The 20,269-nt window shown below is 48.4% G+C and overlaps 1 protein-coding gene across 2 annotated transcripts in view; it reads left to right on the forward strand.

The window, feature by feature from the left end:
• The window catches only part of ABCA13 (ATP binding cassette subfamily A member 13), a 321,989-nt gene that overhangs the window by 30,496 nt on the left and 271,224 nt on the right, over positions 1 to 20,269 (forward strand). For both annotated transcript variants that reach the window (XM_082692779.1, XM_082692780.1), the window contains exons 4-9: positions 3,940 to 4,094; positions 7,823 to 7,851; positions 9,740 to 9,903; positions 11,877 to 12,007; positions 17,069 to 17,202; positions 20,000 to 20,164. In XM_082692779.1, the coding sequence (XP_082548905.1) occupies positions 3,940 to 4,094; positions 7,823 to 7,851; positions 9,740 to 9,903; positions 11,877 to 12,007; positions 17,069 to 17,202; positions 20,000 to 20,164 (778 nt within the window). The remainder of the gene's footprint in view (positions 1 to 3,939; positions 4,095 to 7,822; positions 7,852 to 9,739; positions 9,904 to 11,876; positions 12,008 to 17,068; positions 17,203 to 19,999; positions 20,165 to 20,269) is intronic.

Here is a 20,269-nt window from a genome sequence, read left to right on the forward strand (position 1 = left end):
TTGTATTGGTTTGATCAATGCACAGAAAATCCCCATGTTCTTCCTGTATAGCCGTGCTCACCCCCTATCCTCACCTTGTCCCCAGCAAGTGCTAGCATGTTCTGTGCCTCCCTACTCTTCTCCTTAGAGATATAATTACATATAAATTATATTATGTATCATACAGAATTTAGATACATTTATATAAGGTTACATAAGTTGAATTATATAGATTATAACTTCAGGAGATTGCTTTATCGTTTTCTGAAGATCATAATGCTCTTAAGGTCTGTTGTCTTACTGGGTGTGCCAACTGTTTATTCTTTTTTGTTTGTTTGTTTCCAAAGATTTCATTTATTTGAGAGATTGAGAGAGAGAGATCATGAGTCAGGGGGAGGGCAGAGAGAGAAGCAGGCTCCCTGCTGAGTGAGAAGTCCGATGTGGGACTCGATCCCAAGACCCTGAATTCATGACCTGAGTTGAAGGCAGAGGCTTTAACCCACTGAGCCACCCAGGCGCCCTTGGCTCTGATGTCTTAAGAAATCATTCTAATTCTGTAGGAAATGGTCTTGTCCTAACTAACAGGGAAAAATAGCAGAGATGGTGAAAGAAAAATTTATTGCTTTATCTTGCTTGCTTGTCCCTGCAGCTCTTAGGCTAAAAATGAGTCCTATCCCGGGGTCAGGGGTGTTAGCTTTGCCCATCATTCTTATTTACAGACAGCTGAGTGCTGGATTCTGGGCTGAGGTCTTACGCACCTTCCCTCTGCTGACCCTCCACCAACCCTGTTAGGTACGTAATATTAGGGTCCTGTTTCAAAGAAGATTTTCTGGGGCTCCTGCATGGCTCAGTCGGTTGAGCATCCCACTTTTGACCTCAGCTCAGATCTTGATCTCAGGGTTGTGAGTTCGAGCCCCACGTTCCACACTGGATGTGGACCCTACTATGTAATTCAGAGGACTTTTCAAGGGACACACCATTTGAGAAACACTATGACCCCACGGGAACCTTTCGTTGGGAACCTGAGGGGTGGACCTGAGCAATTTTCCTGCTTCTGAGATCCTCAGACCGTTTTCCGGAAACGTGTGAGTGTTGCTAGAGCTGATCCTTGGTTCCTGGTCCTCTGAAAGGATGGTTTCATTAGTGGTCTGAGGGTGGAGAAGGAAGTTCCGTCACCTGGCAAGTGACTTTTCCTTTTCCTTTTCTTCCTGATTCTTTTGCAAGTGGCCTTTTTACGGGTCCTGATCCCACCACCCCCTACAGCATTCTATACCTTGCAAGATATTCCTTGGTAACAGACCAAAGACACATCTGGACTCAGGAACGTGGAAATTGCTATCCACCCCAATCCTATTACAGTTCTGGGATTTCCCCAGAGCACCATGAGCACACACACACACCAATATTTAATCTGGGATTTTCTTTGTATTTTTTTCTGCTATAAACATTTCTCATGTTAGTAATAGTTCGTAATCTGGTTTTCCAGACAATCGAGGTAGTTTTGAAATAACAATTAGAAAAAAAAGTACGGGATGCCTGGCCAGCTCAGTCGGTGGAGCGTGTGACTCTTGACCTTGGGGTTGTGCGTTTGAGCCCCATGTTGGGTGCAGAGATTACTCAGAAATAAAATCTTAGGGGTGCCTGGGTGGCTCAGTGGGTTAAGCCTCTGTCTTTGGCTCAGGTCATGATCTCAGGGTCCTGGGATCAAGTCCCACATCGGGCTCTCTGCTCAGCGAGGAGTCTGCTTCTCCCTCTCCCTCTGCCCCTCCCCTGCTTGTGCTCCCTTGCGTTCTCCAATAAATGAATAAAATATTTTTTAAAAATCTTTAAAAAAAGAAAGAAAAGAAAAAAAAAACCCACACAACCAGTTAATCACAAGGAAATTTGTCTTGAATTACAGTATTTTCTATTGTGTGCTAATTCTCTGGGTTCCCAGGAGAGCTTCCTTTTAATCCTTTATTCAGGAATGAGAAGTGCTTTCTTGGGCTTTTAGAATTCTGACCCACTGGAGGTGAAGGGCGCCCTTTAACAGGTGAGGTTCCTGTGGGGTGTCAGTGACAGGTGACAGGTGACGGCAAGTGCATGGCTGGGAGGGTCTGGTCCTGGCTCAGCTGTGTCACTGTGCTCGCTTTCAGCAAACCCACTTTGACTCTCTGGGCCTCATTTGTTTGTCTCTAAGTGGACCTTGACCCTAAAGACCTTGAATTGGTTTTATCCACCGGTCAGTGTTGGTTGGATCTGTTCTGACCTTATTAAGGTTACATGACCGTGGCTGGGGTCATGCAAGCCCAGTCATGATCTAACGAGCTCTGCCACTTCCTAGTCAGGAAACATATCCCCCAGTTTTAATTTTTCTTTGCCTTGGACACACTGCCTGTGATTGGACACCTGGTCACAACACACACCTAGCAGTTTGTGAAATGATTTCTTATTTTAAATCTGCTGTATCTTATTGATTAAAAATAAGTTCCCACTGAATTGGAGACTCTCTGTAGACTGGATGGTCAGTGCAGATTCCAAAGGTGGTGAGAAGAATTCTCTTTTATTTACTAGTTAATAAGTTAGTTAGAAAACCCTCTTTCCTGCCGTAGGTGAGATACGTAAGGTTAAGAAGAGGATAGGATAGCAATTTGCCCTCATTTTCCAAGAAGAATTGCATGGTGTGCGTTTTCCCAGCACGACATTAGTCCATGCACATCTGTGTATGGAACTTCTGGGGGCCTCCACTCTGACCGTCCCGCGGGACTCGCCTTTCAGGGCCCCGCTGTTGAGGTCAAGGGGACACTCCTTCAAAAGCACGTGTGGTTATGCGTGTGACTGTTCTGAGATGTGTCCTGGTGTTTTCCGCTGAGGTCACTGCTCTGACGGATGGTATTGCTTATGTATTTTACGTCTGTTGTCTGCTAGCGGTGAGATTACTCAAAGTGAAAATAAACTCAGAGGCAACTAAAAACACCCAAGGACTTATTTCTCCCAAATGTGACAAAGGGAAGGGATACTGTGTTTAAAACCTCAGGAGAGAAGACTTTGAACATCCTAACCGAAAATGGGACAGAGGCTTAAATATCCAGCTCCCTGCAGACCTCCTCCTCACGGCAGACCATTACCCCCTCCCCCAACACCACCCCCTGGGGAAAGGGTTCTCTGGCCTCGGTCCTGGTGTCCACGGGGCCTCAGAGACACCCCATGTCCCTGCACAGGTGTCTTGCTGTCCTGGGTGGAGACCCCCTTCCCACTGCTACCGTAGATGTCTTGCATTATTCCCTCGCCCCAAAGCCCCTGTCTTCACACCTGAGATTTGTCCTATCAGGTGTGCAAGATGTGCCGACGTGGAAATCCCTCCCTGGCGAGCCCTTTGCTGTCTCTAAGAATTGGGTCACCCTTGGAGGGAGTTGGCAGCAGTCAGCAAGGCCCCGGGGGTCAAAGCCTCAGAGATACAGAGAATAAAAGGGGTGTGGCATCGCACTCCCCAGGGGGTTCTTTCCAGATCCTCTCAGTCCCCTTCCAGGGGGATGTGCGTCTCCACCTCTCTATCTCCAAAGCCTGGTAGTCCGCTTCCACCCCATGCTCCTGAACCCCGCCTACACCCCACAGCCATTCTTCTGGAATTGAAAAGAGGCCCTGTCATCCCCAGCGATGCTTGTCCCAGGATGTGCTGGTTTACGTGGCAAGTGCCACGTAAACCAGACACGGGTTACCGCTAATACACAGACACAGGGTTGAGCATCACGGATGATGGACTGTCTCATCTCCTGCTGCTGGAGATTTTTGTAAAATGATCATTTCCTTTCGGGACGAAGGTCTCAGAGAGAGGGCTCTGCAGGGTAGGTGGTGGAGGCCTAAACGCGTGCCAGGTTGGTCAAGAGCACGTTTGCGCTGGGTCTCGAGAACCTGAGAAATGCCCAAGATTTGGGACCGTGTGTGAAGCAATCTTGTGATATTCATTCCACTTATTTAAAGCTCGTCTAGGTTCCAGGCTGCAAATGGCCATCGCGAGAAGGTCAACGACCTGGCCTTCCTGGAGGAGATACAGGACCTTGCCGAGGAAATTTGTGAAATCCTGGACAAAGCAAAAACCCTACAGGAACTGTGGGCAGGAAGATCCAAGTCTCCAGGCAAGTCAATCTCTGCCCGGACACGGGCTCACGGAAGCCGAGCACCCAGAAGGTCCTTCATGTCCTGTTTATGCCTGAGTTTGCCTCGTGGCATCAGGTTTTGGGGTTGTGGGAAAGAGGTCCGCTCTCCGTGTGGGAGGCCCAGCCCCCGGGGCTCGTTGAGAGGCCACATGTCTACCACTTCCTGCCCGGGAAGGCGCCCTGAGCGGGTGCAACCTTTGGAGGGGTTACAAGCCGTCCTTGCTGTCTCTCCGCATGTCCCCTGCACACAAACACATGCGCACGTTCTCCCAATTCATCCCCTCCCTCGGGCTGAGCTGGATGGGTCTTTCAACACAGTGATGCTTTAAGGTCCTGGAGGGTTATCTTGCTTGACAGACCTTTTGGGTTATGGGGCCAGATAGGTCTGTGCCTTATGAAGTGTGTCTACATCCTAGGAGGCCCTGACTCTTATTTATGAATCAGTGACAGAGGCGGAGAATCAGATACGGAGCCGCTGGAGCCTGTATCACCAGCAGGGAGGTGTGGGCCGTGAGAGGCCACCCGTCTCCTGGCCCTAAGCCCGCCGTGGTTGTCAGCTTGAACAGCGAGCTGGAGCCCCAGCCCGCCTATCCGACCCCGCTCCCTTAAATAGTATCCAGCCCTCCGCTATTAAATTTTAGCTGAACTAAATTTGAATTTCAGGGAAACAGTGAACAGGTTTTTAGGATAAGCCTGTCTCCAAGATTATGTACTTAGAGTGAAAAGTATCCGTTGTTTACCTGAAATTCAAGTTGACCACTTCTCCCACCCGGGGTTTTCCCTGGTGAAGTCTGGAGACCCTCAGGACCCGCCTCCAGGGCTTCTCTTTATAGAGTTGGTGTCTTCTCACAGATTACATACAAGGGGGCAGGATCAAGAGCATGACTGGAAAACGGACAGCGAGGTGACACCAGGTGCTATTTCTGAGAGAGAAAGCAGCCCTCGTCCAGGGCCGGGCAAGGCCAGGCTGGTTTCACAACGGACCCAAACGCATCCGCAGGAGACCAGAGCCCTTCAGAGACCAAGTGATGGCGTTCTTCTATTAGGAACTGTCGCGAGATCATTCTGCTTTTATAAAATGTGGTGTTCAAATGAGGTTTTCTGTATTCTGGAAACAGAGAACTGTCTTTTTGTTTTGTTTTGTTTTTCTTTTTTTAAAGTAGGCTCCACGCCCAGCGTGGAACCCAGTGCAGACCTTGAACTCACCACCCCCTGAGCTCAAGACCTGAGGCGAGATCAAGAGTCCGATGCTCGACCGACTGAGCCACCCAAGGGCCCCAAGAACTAGTTTTTTTTTTTTTTTAAAGATTTTATTTATTTATTTGAGAGAGAGACAGTGAGAGAGAACATGAGCGAGGAGGTCAGAGGGAGAAGCGACTCCCTATGGAGCTGGGAGCCCGATGTGGGACTCAATCCCGGGACTCCAGGATCATGACCTGAGCTGAAGGCAGTCGTCCAACCAACTGAGCCACCCAGGTGCCCCAGTTTTGTTTTTTTTTTTTTTTTAACAAGAATTTTTACCCCCACTTTGTTTCCAGTTCCTTGCTGTTTGAGCCACTTTTCATGGCGGACGCACCTGCCAGAGAAAACCTGTGTCTTCACAGGTGACACTTCCCAACACTGGCGTGTGGGCCCATCACTCCGGGGGATTCCAGGGGCGTCCTATCATTTAATTCAGTTCTGACACAACCACCTGGTGTGACTCACACCCCATGGGTAGGGGCTCCATCCGCCAACCGCCCCACTTCAGACCCCCAATTCCAAGTCGTGGGTCCCAGGTACCCAGTTTTGTTCGATGTGACTACAAACCCCTCCTGGGGTTTGATTCATTTGCTAGAACGGCCCATAGAACTCTAGCTGGTTTACTACTTTTTTTTTTTTTTAAAGATTTTATTTATTTGTCAGAGAGAGGGAGAGAGCACAAGTGGGAGTTGGGGGTACAAACATACTCCCCACTGAGCAGAGAGTCTGATGCAGGACTCGATCCCAGGACCCTGGGATCATGACTTGAGCCGAAGGCAGAGGCTTTACCGGCTGAGCCACCCAGGTGTCCCTTTACTGTTTTTTTTATATTATACAGGGTTCAGAGGGACCCCCGAATTAAGTATATAGGCAGAGACCCAGAAGGGTCTTCTGTCCCCGTTGAACTGGGCCAGGCCACCTCCCAGCCTGTCAATATGTTTACGAACCAGAAGCATTCCGAACCCCATCTTTCGGGGTTTTTTGGTGGTTCTGGTGGTACATCAGGTTGGTGTACCTGATGAACTCAGTGGTCATTGGTGATTAGCTCAGCCTCCAGCCCTCTTCCCACCTTGGATGTCAAGGGAGTGGGGCCCAAAAATTCCCAGCTCTCGAATCATGGTCTTTCTGGGGGGATCTGCCCCTCTCCTGGCCCTATGCCGGGGGGGGGGGCGAGGGTGGGCAGCCCCCAGGCATCTCATTAGCACACAAAGACACACTTATCATTCTAGAAATTCCCAAAGTCTTACAGGCTCTCCTGTCAAGGGCTGGGGACCAAGACCCAGTAGGTATAACAAAGGATACTCCTGTCACTGTGTCACCCCAGAAATGCCAGAGCAGAGACCGGTCTGTGCCTCTCTGACTGTGTCCCACTGTGACTCCACAGAGAATCTGAAAAAAAAAAAAAAAAAAAAAACATAACTATGTTCTTCTTGGTCTCTTCGAGGTTTTCTCTTTATCTTTCTTGTCCTGCCCGAGTACTTGTCCTGAGTACTCACAATGCCTGACATCATTAATGTCAGTGTCACTTGGTAGAGACCATGATGTGTCTTAAAACTCTGCCAAACATCTCATTGAGAATTCTGATGGTATTAAAAAACAAAAAAAGGAATAGTGTCATCTACTGCAGTCTATTTAAAGATGACTTTTAGTGAAAACTCTTTTCCCCCTTAAAAATATTTTAAGTAATTTTTTTTGTGTGTGTGTGTTAAAAATTTGTAAAAATCATTATTTGTTCAAAAAGTATGTATGTCCCACCCTCAGAGATATGCACCTTTAAGTGAGGAAAATTATATTGCTAGTGGTTTATTTAAAACCTGGGATCCTTTTTAAATAAAAAAATATAAATTTTAGAAGTTATTTCATAAAGCTATATGGTATTGATCTATTTTTAAAGTAGTCAATGAGTATTTAAAAAATTTTTTTTTTGAGAGCTATTCTGGAAATGTGTTATAAGCTAGGAGAATCCCTTTGGACAGTCTTTATTTTTCTTCTTAAAAATTTGTATGATTCAAAATCATTTCTTCAGGTTAAATTGAGGCATTTTAATCTGCACAGTTTATCTTGACATCTGCCAAAAGCAAAATTTAAATATTTCCTTTGTATACTTGTTCATCTGGACTGCCAGTGAAAGAAATGTGTATTCAACAAAATAAAAAATAAAATAGTAATACTTAAAAAAAATAGATAGAGTAATCAATTGGTAGAAATTGATAGAGTAATCAATACTTTGTTGGCCCATGACTGAGGTTTGCTTGACCCGTTGAGTCATTTCCTGGGTACCCAATCAATTCTCTCTTGCTTTGCAAATCCACAGTGACCATGTCCTTCAGACTTGCTCCCCTGTGTGGGTGTCCTCGAGGTTGGGGCCAGGATTCATGATAGCCACCTTGGTTTTAGAACTAGAGCAGGACTGGCCAATGCTTGACTGCTCTCTGAACTAACACCTGAAATCTCTTTTATTGCAGATTCTTCTCCAAGCTCCAGTTTCTTAGCTGTAAGTATCTTAAACATTTGAAGCTTAGTCTCCAGAGACCTGGTGGTTAAGTTCAAAGCACTGGTTTTTATTTTATTTTTCAAATACTTTTCCTTTTATGTCATCTCCACGACCAACATGGCGCTTGAACTCATGACCCTAAGATCAAGAGCTGCATGTTCCATTGGCTGAACCGTCCAGAGGTCCCCAAACTCTTCTTTCCAATGGTGTGTTTTCAGCAGCACTGTATTTAAGACAGCCAGAGTCCCTCAAGACATGGTTGCAAGGCGCAGTTTGATTTTCTCAAGTGAGACTCTGGGCTGGGCCTGCTGAGCCCAGACCTGGGCCTGTTTTCCCAGAGATGCCACTGGGGGTTGGGGTGTGACTCCCCTGGGGGAGCACGCTGGCTCAGGAATGTTCTGGAGGCCCACCTGCTCAGTGTTCGCTTTGCCATAGCTAGTTTGTGGTATGGAAAGCTCAGGCATCTAGAATGTTCCAGAGTCTCTGCACTACATGCCGGAGCAGATGGGTGCCTTCTGACCAAGCCGGCCATGTTGTTGGAAGATGCATTTTCTTCCCCTTTTTCCCACACACCCATCTCAGTCCTGCCTGGCACCCGACCTTCCCTGCCCTGCTTACAGGCTTGTGTTTAAAGTAGCTGGTTTATGGCTTCAGTGAGATGGAGCCAGTCCCCCCTTCCCCACACACCTTTCCCCGGGGAGGAAGCCCTTCCCACATCTACCCACTGAAACACACACTTTAAATTCTTAACCTGCAGTCTCACTTTTTAAATTTATTTTATTTATTTATTTTTTATTTTATTTTATTTTTTTTTTTAAGATTTTATTTATTTGACAGAGAGAGAGAAATCACAAGTAGGCAGAGAGGCAGGCAGAGAAAGGAGGAAGGCGGCTCCCCGCGGAGCAGAGAGCCCAACATGGGGCTCGATCCCAGGACCCTGGGATCATGCCCTGAGCTGAAGGCAGAGGCTTTAACCCACTGAGCCACCCAGGTGCCCCTAAATTTATTTTATTTTTAAAAAATTAAAAAAAATTATTTATTTGTTTGAGCAAGCATGAACAGAGGGCAGAGGGAGAAGCAGATTCCCCACAGAGCAGGGAGCCCAAGGCAGGACTCAATCCCAAGACCCTGGGATCATGACCTGAGCTGAAGGCAGACGCTTAACAACCAAGCCCCCCAGGTGCCCCCAGTCTCATTTTTTGTAAAAGTTGAAGTTAGTTTATTTGCCTGTTTATTTATTTATTTCTAATCTCTATACCTGGGGCTTGAACTCATGACCCCTGAGATCAGGAGTTGCCTGGTCTTCCAACTGAGCCAGCCTGGTGCCCCTCATTTTTTTTTTTTTTTAATCCTGGAGAAAGAAATCTGGTCTGTAGTTTCTTATTCCCTGGCTGTATTGCTGGGATGTTCTTTTAGCTGTGATTTTTTATTTTCCTTCCTCCAGACCAAGGCTGTAAGGTGGGGCCATGACACACAGTGGTAGGGGAAGGCGGGTTGGGGATCTCGTGCAGATGGAGTCTGGGATTTAATTGTTCACGCTGCGCTTCCATTAGGGTTTCGTTTCGTTCTGCTGCGGGGGAGCAGCAGGGGGTCCATTTCCGTTTCTGTCTGAACAACTAATCATATATTTCCAAGTCTCAAGATCATAGACGATGACATAGCTTGTGACAAAAACAGACCCGTACCTCTCTGTCTCTGTGAAGTCCACAGCCTCCCAATATTTAAAATCCCAACCCAAAGGGATGATCCTCAAACCTTGTCTGTTCAAAGCGGTGGTGCGCCAGGCCTGCGTCTCCGTCTGCTGAGGTTCTGGAAGCCAACCCAGCCCCACTGCTTCTTCAGTCGTGAACGACACCGACGGGGAACTCTCGGTGCTTTTTCCTCACAGATGGATCTCAATAAGACCGAGGAGGTGATCTCGAAACTGGAAAAGCTCCACCAGCAGCCCCACATCTGGAAGTTTCTACTTCTTCTGCCAAGATTGTACACAAACAACATCCGCCTGGAAGACCGTCTCCATGGCGGGGCACACCTCCTCCAGGCGGCTTTGAAGTAAGTGCAAAAGAGGAATCTACCCCATGATAGGTGTGCTGGCTTTCTTCTCCTCGCTCTTTTATGGGGACATCTGTGTGTCTGGCTGATCTCTTGTTCCATTCAAGAAAGTGATTGGGAATCCCGGCACCCTGAGATGGCTCTCTGTGTCCGTTCTTGGTCTACTGGTGCAGATATTTTATACAAGGGCAGTCATGTTGTCCAGATTTTGGCAACTTAACATTTCATCATGAACTTTTCATACGTTCCCGTTGTCTTCAAGCGATCATTTTTATTATGGTGATTGTTTTTAAAGATTTTCATTTTAAGTAACCTCTGCCCATGGTGGGGCTTGAACTTACAGTGTTGTGGGCAGTGCTCCCTCGATTGGGCCAGCCAGGGGCCCCTTCAAATGATCATTTTTAATGGTTGCTATTTGATTTTTGAGATTTTTCTTATTTACTTGAGAGAGAGCAAGAGTGAATGAAAGAGAGAGAGAGAGAGAGATCGAGCATGAGTCGGGGGAGGGGCAGGGGCAGAGGGAGAAGCAGGCTCCCCACCGAGCAGAGCGCCCAGTGTGGGGCTCAATCCCAGGACCCTGAGACCATGACCTGAGTTGGAGGCAGAGGCTCTACAGTCTGAGCCCCCCAGGTGCCCCGAGTTCAGAAAATTCTAAATTTGAACATGACTTTCCACGTTTTTATGAAGGCCTATCAGTCAACAGAGGACAATGGGGCATGTTTTGACAGTCTGTGGGTCTGACTGACAAGTCATATATTTGAATATAGTGGGTGTGTTTTCGCAGGTGTCCTTGCTCTCTGGGCCTTGAATGTGTTAGCGTGGGTGGTGACTGGGCCCTCCGGAGAGAGACAGAGTTTGAGATCAGAGCGTATCGCTGACGCTTGCTGTGCCATGTCAGCTCCAGCGTTAATCTTATTTCTGTATTCCGCTTCGGTGACACAAGGTCGGGAAAGTCCGCATGCAGTCACCTCTATTTCAACTAAAAACACACAAAAAACAACTACCATCCTTTAAAAAAGAAGGAAATTGGCATTCGATTTAGAAATAAGTATTTGCAGCGTGCCTGGGTGGCTCAGTGGGTTAAGCCTCTGCCTTTGGCTCAGGTCATGATCTCAGGGTCCTGGGATGGAGCCCTGCATCAGGCTCTCTGCTCAGCAGGGAGTCTGCTTCTCCCTTTCCCTTTGCTGCTCCCCCTGTTCGTGCACTCGCTCTTTCTCTGTCAAATAAATAAGTAAAATCTTACAAAGAAGCAAGGATGTGGTATCGGGCAGGCTGATCATTTATTAATGGTCTGTCTTGTCATCGTGAGACACCCTTCATCGCAGGGGGACACCGTGCGAGACGTTCCTGAAGGGGAAACTGCAGGGAAGTGTCCTGTCCGAGCACAGCTTATATGTTGCTGGTCTCTTGCTGCTAAGATTTAGACATATTCCTACTTCCTGTGAATGGATTTTCTAGTTTACAGGCTTACTATTCATAATTAGACTTAATACAGTTATTTATAAAATACAACATTTCAGTATTTAAAGAATAACATGAACGCAATATATACACGGTCTCCCTGGAGCCCCTTGTTCTGTGAAACCGGTTGCTGACCCTTGATGGTGCCCCTGACATCCTGAGATGCATGGGTTCAGACAGTGGGGGGTTGGGAGGCTCGCTATTCTAGAAGGGGACCTCCAGAGTTCAGACTGATGACCTGAGCTCAAAGCAGTGAGGGTGTCTGACCACGTGCTTTGTAGAGGTGATGACACCTTGCACCCCGGCTGGCCTTGCCGGCTGTCGGAATCATCGGTTCCTAGTCTAGGGAGTCAGGGCCACATTTGAAGCCACGCTGAGAGCTGGTAAGTCCGTGGTCTGTCCACATCCTGCAAAGGGCTGGGACCTGGCTGCCGGGCCACAAGTAATTCTGGGTCCATTGCCCTCAGTTTGCAAAGCCCACTCACTTTACTTTGGTTTTCTTTTGGTTCCAGTTCCTTGGCAGCTTTGGAAGATTTAGACTGGCTGCCCCTCAACCACACTTTCTCCACGGTTTCTGAAATCGTGCTGAACTTGACAATTTCGACGCTGACATTTCTGCAGGAGCACAGGATGGCCGCCGCTGGTATGTGTACCCGAGAGCTTGTGTGGGATTTCATGTGTTTCCCTGGTCATGTTCGTCCATAGCCACCGCAGAGCTCCAAAACTGTTCAAAAAACGATTTAATCAAAATGTCAAACACCGAAAGGAAACCATGGTTCCTGTTTCTAAAAGGTGGAAGTAGACTGAAAATTTGGAATTCAAACCAGAATTTGACTTTCTATTGTTGTTGAAACTCTGTGGCCACTGCTCATAAATGTGTTATTTTTAAGTAAAAAATGATTGATTTTTAAAATTCTTTTATTTGATATCCTTGAAGGTTAGACCTGTCATTGGTTCTGTGATTTGAATCTTTCCTCTCTCCTCTGCTCCTATTTGGAAAAAAAATATTTGAAAAATAGAAAGTCAGATGGATGTAGACTTGGAAAGCCCAAACAGACAAACCCCATTAATATGTTTTTTAGAGTTTTATTTATGTAAGTAATCTCTACACCCAACGTGGGGCTTGAACTCACGACCCCGAGATCAAGAGTCCCACATTCTTCCACTGAGCCAGCCAGGCATCTTTAAAATGGCATTGGTTTAAAGTGTACAATGTAGCTTTGCGCAGTGGCAGTATCATAGCCAATGAGGTTTATCTGAGGCGCGATTATTGCTAATTAAAGTGTACAATGTGATGGTTTGAGACATCATGCGTACGTTGTTGCAGTTGTTATCACAGAGGAGTTAATGAGCCCATTTCTCTCCTCCCACAGTGAGTTACCTCCCCTTTGGTGAGAGCACTGAAGACATCTTAGCAAATCTCAAGCATATGATACAGTATTAGTAACTGTAGTCACCATGCTGTATATTAGATCTCTAGAACTTACTTGCCTTATAACTAAGTTTGTACCCTTTGACCAGTATCTCCCACTTTCCGAACTCTCAGCTCCCCCTTAGCCACTCTTCTACTCTCCGTTCGGGGTATTATTTCTTCAATTGCCAACTGGACCTGAATGTTTTAATTCTCTCTTTCTTTTTCTCTATTTCTATCTCTTTCTGTAAGGGAAATTCAAGGGAACGGACAGTGGAGTTAGGATTCACACACTCAGCTATCCATCATTCAACCACATAATCATCCATCCACCACCCACTCACCCATCTGTCTGTCCATCCATCCATCCATCCATCCATCTCAACATTCATTCATTCGCCCATCCATCCACCTGCCCACCCATCCACACATCCATCCATTCATCTATCTGCCCATACACCCACCCAGCCATCTATCTACATATCCATCTATCTATCCATTCATACATCCATATATCAATTCATTCTATCCACCTACTCACCCATCCACACACCCCCATCCGTTCATCTATCCACCCACCCACCCACTCATCCATCCACACATCCATCCCCACCCATCCACCAATCCATCCATCCACACCTTCAATAAACATGTACTGAGTACTTCCTATGAATCAAACATTATCCTAGGAGAGGAAATAAGAAACGGAGTAATACATGGTTCTTGCTCTCAGGGAGGTCCTGCTTAGTACAGGAGAGAGATGCTTCAGTAAAGAAAAAACAAAGCCCACAGAGTAGGGATCTGGCCTCTTAGGAAAAGCATTGAGGAGAGGTTCTGAAAGATGAGTTCTAGTTCATCAAAGACACAAGGGAACATTACCAGGAAGAACTGTGCATGAAGTTCCTGGCTTTGGCAAGAGCCACATGTGTTTTATGCCCATTGTGTTTGGGGCAGTGGGCGATGGCAAGGGGTAATCCAGAAAGCGATCCTGAGCCAGATCACAGAAGAATGCTGGGGCAGCTTTTGGACCAGCATTGTGGACAGACGTTCCTGGCACAGATGTGAGGGCCAGACTGGGGGACAGGCAGGCAGACCTGGGGCCAGGAGCCCAGGATCATGTTCTCTGCCTGCTGCTAACTCTTGAAGTCTGTCTCCTGACCTAAGTCAAGAGGTGGTTATTGACAGATTTCTACCCCTTCCAGACTTTTCTGGTTCCTTGGAACAACCTGATGTGACACCTTCTATCCCCCCCCAGTCACACTCAGGTTCTTCTTGTTTCTGGTGACTTAGCATAGGGAGGAGTTCATCCTGGGAAGGAGAGCCCCTGTCCTCTGGGATCTACAAGAGGAAAGACTAGTTATTAATGTCGAATTTGCTTCTTCTCCGGGTGATTCCAGTGGGAACCAGCAGTCCTTACCCTCAGAACGGAACCTCCCTGGTGATGTCTGTGGTGACAAGACTCATTAGGAAGCTCAAGTATTCGTACATGATCCAAATTACAACAATCTATTCACCTTATAACTGGAACTATAAGTGCAGCTAAGAATGTCATTAAAATAAGCTATTTTTTCAGTTGCCAGGGAGTCAGAGCTGAGAAACATTATGACAAAGCATCTCAAGGCAACTAAAAATTATCCTCTTTCTCTTGTGTCCAAGAAAAGTACCTTTGGCTAATGAGCAGATCACGGTGTGGGAAGGGGAGGGATGCGCCCTGTCAGTGACTTGGGGTCAAGGGCCCAGGCACGTGCTTCACTGAACTTGTGAATTCCTGTGATCTGAGCTCTGCTGTCCAGCAGCGAGTTTCAAGCCCTATGTTTCTCATTGTTCTAGAATGATGATGATTACTATTATTTAATTTTATTTTATTTTTTTCAGTGTTCCAAGGTTCATTGATTTTTTTTTTTTTAAAGATTTTTTATTTATTTATTTGACAGAGAGAAATCACAAGTAGTCGGAGAGGCAGGCAGAGAGAGAGAGAGAGGGAAGCAGGCTCCCTGCTGAGCAGAGAGCCCAATGCGGGACTCGATCCCAGGACCCTGAGATCACGACCCGAGCCGAAGGCAGCGGCTTAACCCACTGAGCCACCCAGGCGCCCCGGTTCATTGATTTTTTAAAAAAGATTTTATTTATTTGACAGAGAGAGGGACAATGAGAGAGGGAACACAAGCAGGGGGAGCAGCAGACAGAGGAAGAAGGAGAAGCAGACTCCCCGCGGAGCAGGGAGGCTGATGCCGGGCTCGATCCCAGGACTCTGGGATCGTGACCTGAGCTGAAGGCAGACGCTTAACGACTGAGCCACCCAGGTGCCCCTAGAATGATTTTATAGTTTGATACCCCTCAGTGACTGGTGTCACTATTTCCCCCTCCCTTCTGGAACTCTGTGCATAACCCTAATACGTTCTGAGAGTAGCAGAGTTTAATGGTTACCACGCAGGGTCAGGGCTCAGATCTGGATTTGAGTCATGACTAAAGCCAGAGGTGTGAGATCATATGACTCCCAGTCTGCTTCCTTCTCCCCCAGAAGAGGGTAGTTATTACACCTACCTGGTGTGTTGTGGGGGAACTTAGCAAGACTTGTCCAGGAAAAGTCCTGGCCTAGGGACTGCCTCTTTGACACACAATAAATGCCAGTTTAAAATCTCAGAACCAGGAGCCCTGGGGTGGCCCAGTCTGTTGAGTTTCCGACTCTTGGTTTTGGCTTAGGTGTTGATCTCGAGGTCTTGCAATCGAGCCCTACGTTGGACTCTGCATTCAGTGCGAGGTCTGCTTAGGATTGTCTCTCCCTCTGCCCCTCCCCCTCAGTAAATAAATAAATGTTAAAATTAAAATAAAACCATAGAACCATAGAACCATAGACCTTGTCCCCTTTATGCATAGACAGCTAGACTAATAGCAAGGGGTCTCAGATTTCTGCGATCTGCCCCATCTTCGATGCCTTCCTAAAGTTCCCCAGGGCTGGGCCTTTTGTAAGTGGCAGAACTATGTCCTTCCTGGAGAACCACAGTATTAATTTAGGGGTACTGAGAGAGGGAGCCTGGGGGGCTCAGTCGATGAAGCACCTGCCTTTGGCTCAGGTCATGATCCCGGGGTCCTGGGACCGAGCCCCATGTTGGGTATCCTGCTCGGTGAGGAGCCTGCTTCTCCTTTTCCCTCTGCCGGCTGCTCCCCCCTGCTTGTGTTTTTTCTGTCTCTCTCTCTCAAGTAAATAAATAAGAACTTAGAAAAAAATAAGGGCACCAAGAGGTCACGCAAGTGAGAATGGTTTTGTGGTCCTTTGCATGTGTGGATGCCTAGGAGAGGCTTGTGGTTCACGATCTGAACACTGTCTCACTGCTGGGATTTCAGAGGAAGTCTCACCTTGGAATTTATAAGCTTTTAGGTTTGCAATCGCCAGGCCATGGTCACAGAGATTACGTCAAACCTCGGAGGGGGGGATTTGGAATTATATTCTGCATGTGCTGTTTCCAGGGAGTGTTGCTGGGTTCTTTGGGTCCCCATGAGTTTTATACCTTGATTAATTCTTTTAAGGGAAATTTTATCTGTGGCCTTAAGTAGTTTTCAGGAATGCGGTTTTATTTTTATTTTTTAAAAAAGTATTTAATTTAATTTATTTATTTGAGAGAGAGGTAGGGCAGGGGGAGGAGCAGAGGGAACGGGACCAGCAAACTCTTCGCAGAGCACGGAGGTGACTCAGGGCTCGATCCCATGGCCCTGAGACCATGGCCTGAGCTGAAATCAAGAGCCAGATGCTCAACTGACCGAGCGCCCCAGGCGCCCCAGAAATGTGGTTTTAAAGGGGGCGGTATTTTCTGCTGTGAATTTACTGCCATTTATCCTTTTCCCCCATGCTAGACGCTTCGCAGGTTTTAGTACTGACTCAGTGTAAGACCAGCGCCATAGCGTTGTGTTGTACATTACTTCTTCTTATGCATCTGGTTAGGCTTCTCGAGAAGGATTTTTTGAAAGTGTAATTATTGGGCTCGGTGATTGGAATTTCATAAAGCTCTTGAAATACGTTGTCATATTCCTTCTGGAAACTCTGCGGTCATGAATATGAGGGCCGTGGGCCACCCTACCAAGCTGCGAGGCATCCCGTGGTCGCTTCTGTTTGCTTCTCCGACCTGAGTGCCTGGAGAGCATCTGGTCTCCACTTGCTTTTCCTGGTAGGAGTGAACGAGGCGCCGCGCTCTGAATTGTGCGTCCCACTGTTTCCGCCTCAAACTGACTCACTATTGTCACCTTAACTTAATTACACACATTACACATTATCGTCACTCTTTGGTTGCCTTGCAGGGTCCAGATACAACCTGTCCCTGCAGGAGCTGGTGTGGGACCCACAGAAGGTCCAGGCTGACCTCAGATCCCGATTTGGCTTCGATGACCTTCACGCAGAGCAAATCCTGAATTACTCCGTGGAGTTTCAGGAGGTACGCTCGCTTGAGGCTTCTCACTCTGTGGGGTTCCCCCTCGAGAGTGTTCCTCTGAGGGTGCTCCCAGGGAGGGTGCGCGAAGGGGTGGAGGACGCAGCAGGACAGGGAGTCCTCTGCGAGCCTCGGAGCCACCTGGATCGCTCTGGCCCTTCTAGAAGTCTCTCTTCCTCTTACCTGGTCATTGTATCCCAGCCCCAGAGGTGGTTTGGAAGTAACAGAATAATTAATCACAGTCATTCTCTCTCTTGGTCCCTATAAGGGGTCGGGGTGGGAGCGAGGGGCAGGAGCTGGGGGGCTCACCAGATAGAAGCCCCCCTTTTCAAACTGAATAAACTAAAGGAGTTTGAAGAGCTGACCCCTGGAGACCCAGCTCGCCGCTGCTACTCCTGAGGTTCTAGAAGGCTCTTTCTGCGCCTTTCCTTCATCACTCCCGTGTGTTTGCCAGCACTCCTGCTTTGCATGGGGCAGGGTCCGGAAACCGTGCACCTGTCTCTGTTGGCTGCACGGATCCCTCCAGGGTGAGAGCCTTGCCAATCAGGGTCAAGGGGTCGGACGTTTGGGCAAGACCCACACTCTTTGGCTTGGGTCTTGTTCTGTGCCCAGGGTGTGGGTTTTGCTCACTTCTCCAAGGTCCAGCACCTGGTGTTTCCCAGCTGGCCCTTCTCACATTCTCATAGCCACTATGTGCGTGTGCACAGTTGCTCTTCACTTCTGGGTTACCAGTTGGTGCTGTGAGTTTGGGGGTCAGCCGCTGGCCTCCGCCGGATGCTGCTGCTAACAGCTGTGTGTCTGGAAAATTCCTTCTGCCAGTGGGTCTCAGGCGTGGCCAGGAGGGGTGGGTTCCTGGGCTCCTCCTGCACCTGGCACCAGTTCATTAACCGCTGACCTCCCGTGGGACTTGGAATTGGGCCCCGTGGCACCTGTCGTGGGCACGGGGGAAAGCCAGGGGGCTGATGCTACTTGGCTTTCTCTAGACTTAGGACCTGCTTTCTCATTATTTTGGAATATAGTTTGCATCACATTACACAGAACCTTTACTTTAGAATGGTAAGTATTTCAAGATTAGAATTCCAGGGAGGCCTGGGTGGCTCAGTGGGTTAAGCGTCTGCCTTCGGCTCCGGTCATGATCCCAGGGTTCGGGGATGGAGTCCCACATTGGACTCCCTGCTCAGTGGGGAGCTTGATTCTCCCTCTCCCTCTGCTGCTCCCCCTGCTTCTGCACATGCTCTGCCTCTAGCTCCCTCTGTCAAATACGTAAATAAAATCTTAAAAAAGATTAGAATTATGAGGGCGATGGTTGGGTAGGGCGCAGAGCACATGTCACAGGTCCGAGGCTCCCCTGGCTGCTGGGACACATCTCTGCCAGCCTGGTGGTCCCACGCAACACACAGTTGCGACGGCATAGCTCTGGAAGTCGGACGTCCCAAACGGGTGTCCGGGGGCTCAAATCAGGGTGTCTGTGTTCCTCTGTAGGCTCCAGGGCGTGCATTCTCCTTCCCTTCTTAGCTTCTAGAAGCCGCTGCATGCCCTGGCTCCAGGCCCCTCTCCCCTCAGGGCAGTGGTGATGGGGTATTTTCTCACACAGCGTTTGCCTTCCCCTCCCACGTGTAAGGAGCCCTGTGATTTCGGTGGGCTCAGTTCATAATCCAGGGTGGTCTCCCCCTCTCAGAGTCTGCTGGTCAGCAACTATAATTCCACCTGCTGAGGGAACACCTACTCATAGGCTCTGGGGATTCGGAGGTGAGCACCTCGGGGCACCATCACCCTGCCCCCCACCATCGGGATGCAGAGAAGTGCGTCCCCCCACCATCACCCTGCCCCCCATCCACGTGAGGCTCCTCGCATTCCAGCATTCGCAGAGCCTCCCAGGGCCTCCCCTGGTCCCATCTGACTGTGGGCGCTGCCGCTCTGAGCCTTTGCATGTGCTGCCCCTGGAAGAGAGGAATCTCTCCCGCTTCTGTTCTCTACTGCCCGCCGAGAAGACTGATACATCACGGCTCATGTCCCTGTGGGACCCCCATGTCCTCTCTCCCCCATGACCCCTCACGAGGCCATTGCAGGGAGCCTGAGCTGTGTCCATGCCTCAGGGACCGTGTGAATCCTGTGGGAAGGGACGGGGCCATGTTTCCCTCACGGGATACCGTGGCTTTGTGATAGTCACCAGTGAGTGTCATTTCTCTGCGTCCCGAAGGAAGCTTCCAGGGAGGCTATGGGACATTAATGACTTTTGGCTGTCACCATCCGTAGAGGTTCTGGAACGTGGTGTGCAGTTACTGTAAATCCACGTAACAGGAGCGTGGCTCGTTCCCACGCACACGCAAGTATTTTTACGGAACTACAGGAGAAGAACTGTGTGTAGAAGTTCATGTACAGAAATAAGGGAGATTTGGGTCCAAAATGTCAAACCGTTTCTGACCCACAAGTCCATGTGACTTGTCCTGACTTTGTCCACCTTTTGGACAGAAAATGTTTCTGGCAAAGCTGCTTCGGGGGTGCCCGGTGCCAGGCTGGCCCGCTGTCTGCTTTTGGCCAGAGACTGAAAAAGCTGTATTTGATTCATCCCATGTCCTCGACCCGGAGAAACTGCTGTTTCCACTGCTTGTGGACGATCCTGAAACAGGTCATTCCAGAAGGTGTCCCTCCACTGACCACACAAGCGACCCTTTATCAGCCTGTTCCTTCTCCCGTCAAGCAAAGCCCTGAGCTCTTCCTTTGCCAAGGTTGTGGTATTATTCTCAGAGGGGAACATTCTGGAAAAAAGCAGACTTGTAACGATGTTCCCTTTCTTTGGCAGATTCCCACAGAAGCAGCTTTGGAGCGGATGGTATGTTCCATCTTGTCCCGGACTTCCGAGGACGAAGCTGTCCTGGAGGGTCACCCCGCAGACTGTCCCCCACGCTGGTCTGAGGCCACAGACTACCTGGTGCATGCGGTCAACTGGCTGCAAGCGTCCAAACAGGTGCCCTCCGCAGAGACCCGCTCAGTGTGTCTGTACCCATCTCTCTCCTCTCCGTCTCTCAGACTCTGATTTTATTGATTTTTATAGCATTTGATTTCTTTTTGG

Source organism: Mustela nivalis (genome assembly GCF_964662115.1).
Source record: "Mustela nivalis genome assembly, chromosome: 12".
Classification (NCBI taxonomy): Eukaryota; Metazoa; Chordata; class Mammalia; order Carnivora; family Mustelidae; genus Mustela; species Mustela nivalis.